Here is a 4,564-nt window from a genome sequence, read left to right as displayed (position 1 = left end):
ACGCCGGGGAGGGCCAGCATGCTCCCACTGCTGCACCCCGCCCTGCTGCTGCTCCTGGGCGCCACGCTGACCTTCCGGGCGCTCCGGCGCGCGCTCTGTCGTCTGCCTCTGCCCGCGCACGTGCGCGCCGACCCCCTGCGCACCTGGCGCTGGCACAACCTGCTGGTCTCCTTCGCCCATTCCATTGTGTCAGGGATCTGGGCTCTGCTGTGGTGAGTGAAGGACCGGGAGGGGGGAGTGAAGGTGACTAGGGGACCCCGCGTTACTCTCCCCATCACTCACGGGCGGGCTGAGGCCACGCAGTCTCACATGATTCCCTGTCTGGAAAGCTATCCAATCCGGAGCCGCAGCGGCCCCAGGGGAAGGGGGTGTCGCCTGGGAAAGGGGAGACACCTGGGTTTCAGCCAAGCCCCTCCTTGCTCCCCAGCTAATAGCGCGGGCCCGGACTCCCCCGGGACTGTCAAAGGTCCTTGGGAGTGGGGAGATGAGCGCCTGCCTTCTTCCCCCCTTCAGTGTATGGCAAACCCCCGAGATGCTGGTAGAGATTGAGACGGCTTGGTCGCTTTCTGGCTATCTGCTCGTTTGCTTCTCCGCAGGTAAGCCTTATCCAGTAAACATTGAAGTAGGTGGGGGAACAGGGAGGAGCTTCGTATAATCCCCTTCATGACCTTTCCCCCCTCTCTCTGCTAGGTTATTTCATCCACGACACGGTGGACATCGTGGTTAGTGGTCAGGCTCGAGCTTCTTGGGAATACCTGGTCCATCATGTCATGGTGAGAAACAAGGGGTGTGGTATAGCCCTGGCGCTAGCAACTCCGTCCCTACCGTGTCCTGCACCTTCCCGTGTCAGGATGCTAATCTGTGCCCTTGGTTCACTATTTGAGGCCAGCAATCTAACTTCATCTAGTACCTCAAACACTCTAAACTCTACACAGGGATCAGAATTTAATCATGTTGAATTCACTGTAACCTATGTCAGAAGAAAGCAAACAGGAAGACTTTCCAGTCTGATAGCTGACACTCCCATCAACTTCGTCAAGTCTTGGCATCTCTTTCCTAACTTGTTCTCATCTTTGCCTTCTAGGCCATGGGTGCCTTCATATCTGGCATCTTTTGGAGCCGTTTTGTCGGCGGGGGTGTCCTGACACTGCTGGTCGAGGTCAGCAACATCTTCCTCACCATTCGCATGATGATGAAGATCAACAATGCCCAGGACCTCCTCCTCTACAAGATCAATAAGTATGTCAACTTGGTCATGTACTTCCTCTTCCGCCTGGCCCCTCAGGCCTACCTCACCTACTTCTTCATGCAGTATGTGGGTCAGAGGAGCCTGGGTTCCTTTCTGCTGGGCATCCTGCTCATGCTGGACATCATGATCCTCATCTACTTTTCCCGCCTCCTCCGCTCGGACTTCTGCCCTGAACGTATGACCAGCCCACAGCACAAAGACAAGTTCTTGACAGAGTGAGAGTGAGGGGCAGAGCCTGGGACTTGAGGCAAGGACAGCAAAGAACCAAGGAGAACAGCCTCATGAATAAACTGATGAGCCCCAAACCTGGGGCATCCAGCTTCTCCACCTTTCAAGCTTGCACCCACGATTGAAAACACTAATGAAAGCTCTCCTCTGAAGTCCTTGTCCTTTCTTGGGCAAGGGGTGAGGGAAGCAGACAGACCGGTTGGACACGGTAGATGGGTGTGGGGACAGTGCTACCCGAAAGCCAGCCAACCCATATTGCCCTGAAATGGATGCTGATGAAAACTCTGGGTACTGGTTTCATACAGACTTCTTCCAGGGATAAAGGAAGGGGTTCTTATAAAACGTCTTGCTTGTTTGCTTACTCCTGTGACAGAGGCAAGCTCTGGTTGTCCTAGGACAGCTAACCCTAGAGTCTGGGTCACAAGTATCTGCTAGCTGAGCTCCCACCGCCAAGATTACAACAAGTATGGGAAGTGCTAAGTGTACCAACAGGGTAAATAGGCCAAGAGTCTTGCCCAAACTCTATTCAGCGTTCCCCCAGCCCAAACAGAAATCAACATAAAGAAACAATACAGTGTAAAATTTTTATATTTAGAATTAGGCAGCTGGACTCAGTTTAGATGATTCCAATCTGAAAAACAAAAGGGGGTTTTGTTACTGGAGGTTGAAATGTGAAGATTAAGCTAGAATGTCATGATTAAAAAGCAAAATGTGGGCATAGGGTAGGGCTTATTAAGGAGAGAGAAGAGTGCAGTCAGTCAGTTAAGACTAATCAGCAAAAGTCAGGCTTTGGTCGCTAATAAGACACATCATTTGCACCCAGGGGGTGGGATGTTGAGAGGAATTTTGTGGCAAAGAAAGCTTACTTTGTTGGCAACATCCAAAGCATCATAGTCAGGAGCCAGTCGAACATATGCCTTCTTCTCGCCATCAGGCCTAGGGCAGAAAGGGCAGCCTCAGTCCCTGCTGTCCTCACTGGCCCCATACCCTCCACCCAGTCTTTGGGGCACCAGGAGTTCCTTTGTTCATGTTTTTCTTTTGCCAACAGTGGTTTGTCATCTGCACAGAGGAAGCGAGGGAAGCCACTAGGCTACAAACAAAGCCAATTCCCTTTTATGGGAAACACCACTGGACATTCAAATCCAGATAATCTGACATAAATTTTCTTACGCTAGGGCCTTCCTAGAGGCAGGAATCAAGAACATGAGTGTCAACCCCATAAATCAAGTTCTAAAGGCAGGACAAGCTGTTGATTCCTCAAAAGTCCATACAAAGGACCATAATTACAGCAGGGGCTGCTCATTTCTGACCCAAAAGCAGCACCAAGGAACTTGCTGCTGTTCAGATTTCCCTGGCTTCTGACTGAAGCCCCAGCCGTCCCCCAGCCCATGGAGCCCCTCACCTGATCAGGGTGTTGACCTTGGCCACATCGATGTCGTAGAGCTTCTTCACAGCCTGTTTGATCTGGTGCTTGTTGGCCTTGACATCCACAATGAACACCAGTGTATTATTGTCTTCTATTCTTCTATCTTCTTCATGGCTGACTCGGTCGTCAGGGGGAATTTGATGATGGCATAGTGGTCAAGCCTGGGGAAGGTAAAATGGGGTCACCTAGCCTGAGCCCAGTTTAACAGAACGAGCCGTCTTTTGGAGCCCAGGTGCATCAGATGATGAGTAGCAATCATTTTTGTCAGACTTTGGTCGCTGAACAGTATCATCACCTGCACCCTGAAATCTAGACCTAGAGCCTCAGCCTGAGAGCAAAACCATGAGCACTTCCTTTCACTTGAAGGGCTTTCATCCTTTAAGTGATTAAATCATCTTCAGTTCCAAATCATCTTGAGCTTCATTCTTTATTTGACCTCATCATTTCTGAAGGGCATATTTCTGAATAAAATTTAAGACCTGAGACATTAAAACCAAAAAGCACACAGCTAGAATACAGCATCTTGAAACTCGGGTTAGAATTCCAAAGAATATTGGTGCTTCACTATGAGGCTGGGGAGGCCAGGCCATTTCTACCCATTTTGGTTGCTGAAAACTGGCTTGAGGGCCATCCATTCTTGAAAGCAACTTTAAAAACAAAATTTACAGCTCAGGTTAAACTTAGTGGCTTAAACACCCCTACAGCAGTTTCCCCCACCCTGAAATTCAGAGAAGCAAGGCTCTGTTCACATGGACACTACCATCCCATTTTGAAGCTAGAAGTCAGGTCTCAGCCTTTCATTACCCTAAATTCTAGGTCCAAATGGGGGTACAAAGCCTGTCAAGTGTTTTCCTCCACAGCTGGACACAAACCACTCCCCTGCCTTTTTCTTAGGAAGCAGTGGGAGGAGCAGAAACCCATCAGCTTCTACCACCTTGGTTCTACTGTAATCGTGGTTCCTGAGGTCAGTTATTAACAGCAGCACTACTCAACCATTATCTGAGTGTAAACATTTGAGAGTGAATGAAAAGATGTTTCCATACACTGCTGCAGGCCCTCACCCTCCAATACAAATGAATGAATCTTGTTATCAACCTAGAATCATCACACATCCTCACCCTCAAGGACTATTCCCTATATAGCAATAGGTGCTAGGAGGGATGAACTAAATCTGGAGCTCCAAAACAAGAACCCAAGTCCTATTTTATACTTCCAAGAAAGTGGACTTTAAAACCCTAACATATAAAGTAATAATGAACCTAAGAACGAATTCCTGCCAACAGTGTAAACAATGTCTCTTCTTGTTCTTTAAGGCATTAATCTCCCCACACCCCCATCAAGAAGTACCTCAACATGTTTTTAAGAAGCCAGGTTCTAAGTTTGGTAAATTTCATAATTACCAATGGAGGATATCCAAACATCTTTTCAAGAGGATGGTCGGTGCTCTTCTGGGGAGCATGCCTGTGCCCTTCCCTTCCTCCCTCCCCCCTCTCCCCTCCCCCAGGTGCATTACCTTTGCCTTTCTCGCTCCTAAGCTCCAAAGGCCCTTCTGTCTCTGCCTCTAAGTTGTTTCCTGAGCCTACACAGCCCAGGTAGTTCATTTCTACTACCTATGCAACTTCCTAAATAAACTTCCTCTTATACTGGGGGTGGGGGAGGAG

General features: G+C 49.1%; 2 protein-coding genes across 2 annotated transcripts in view; one reads left to right on the top strand and one right to left on the bottom strand.

The window, feature by feature from the left end:
• Nucleotides 1–1,819, top strand: part of TLCD1 (TLC domain containing 1) — a 5,190-nt gene extending 3,371 nt beyond the window's left edge. The window contains exons 3-6 of the mRNA XM_006768029.2: nt 1–212; nt 514–596; nt 691–773; nt 1,085–1,819. Coding sequence (XP_006768092.1) covers nt 19–212; nt 514–596; nt 691–773; nt 1,085–1,468 — 744 coding nt within the window. The 5' untranslated portion in view covers nt 1–18 and the 3' untranslated portion in view covers nt 1,469–1,819. The remainder of the gene's footprint in view (nt 213–513; nt 597–690; nt 774–1,084) is intronic.
• An 89-nt stretch (nt 1,820–1,908) lies between these two features.
• Nucleotides 1,909–4,564, bottom strand: part of RPL23A (ribosomal protein L23a) — a 3,606-nt gene continuing 950 nt past the window's right edge. Inside the window, 4 exon segments of the mRNA XM_006779388.2 lie at nt 1,909–2,108; nt 2,344–2,413; nt 2,880–3,004; nt 3,007–3,064. Of these exon segments, the coding sequence (XP_006779451.1) occupies nt 2,094–2,108; nt 2,344–2,413; nt 2,880–3,004; nt 3,007–3,064 (268 nt within the window). The 3' untranslated portion in view covers nt 1,909–2,093.

The sequence above is a fragment of the Myotis davidii genome, unplaced genomic scaffold (assembly GCF_000327345.1).
Source record: "Myotis davidii unplaced genomic scaffold, ASM32734v1 scaffold363, whole genome shotgun sequence".
Lineage (NCBI taxonomy): Eukaryota > Metazoa > Chordata > Mammalia > Chiroptera > Vespertilionidae > Myotis > Myotis davidii.
The sequence above is the reverse complement of the archived record's forward strand: the minus strand, read 5'-3'. Positions and strand labels throughout refer to the sequence as shown.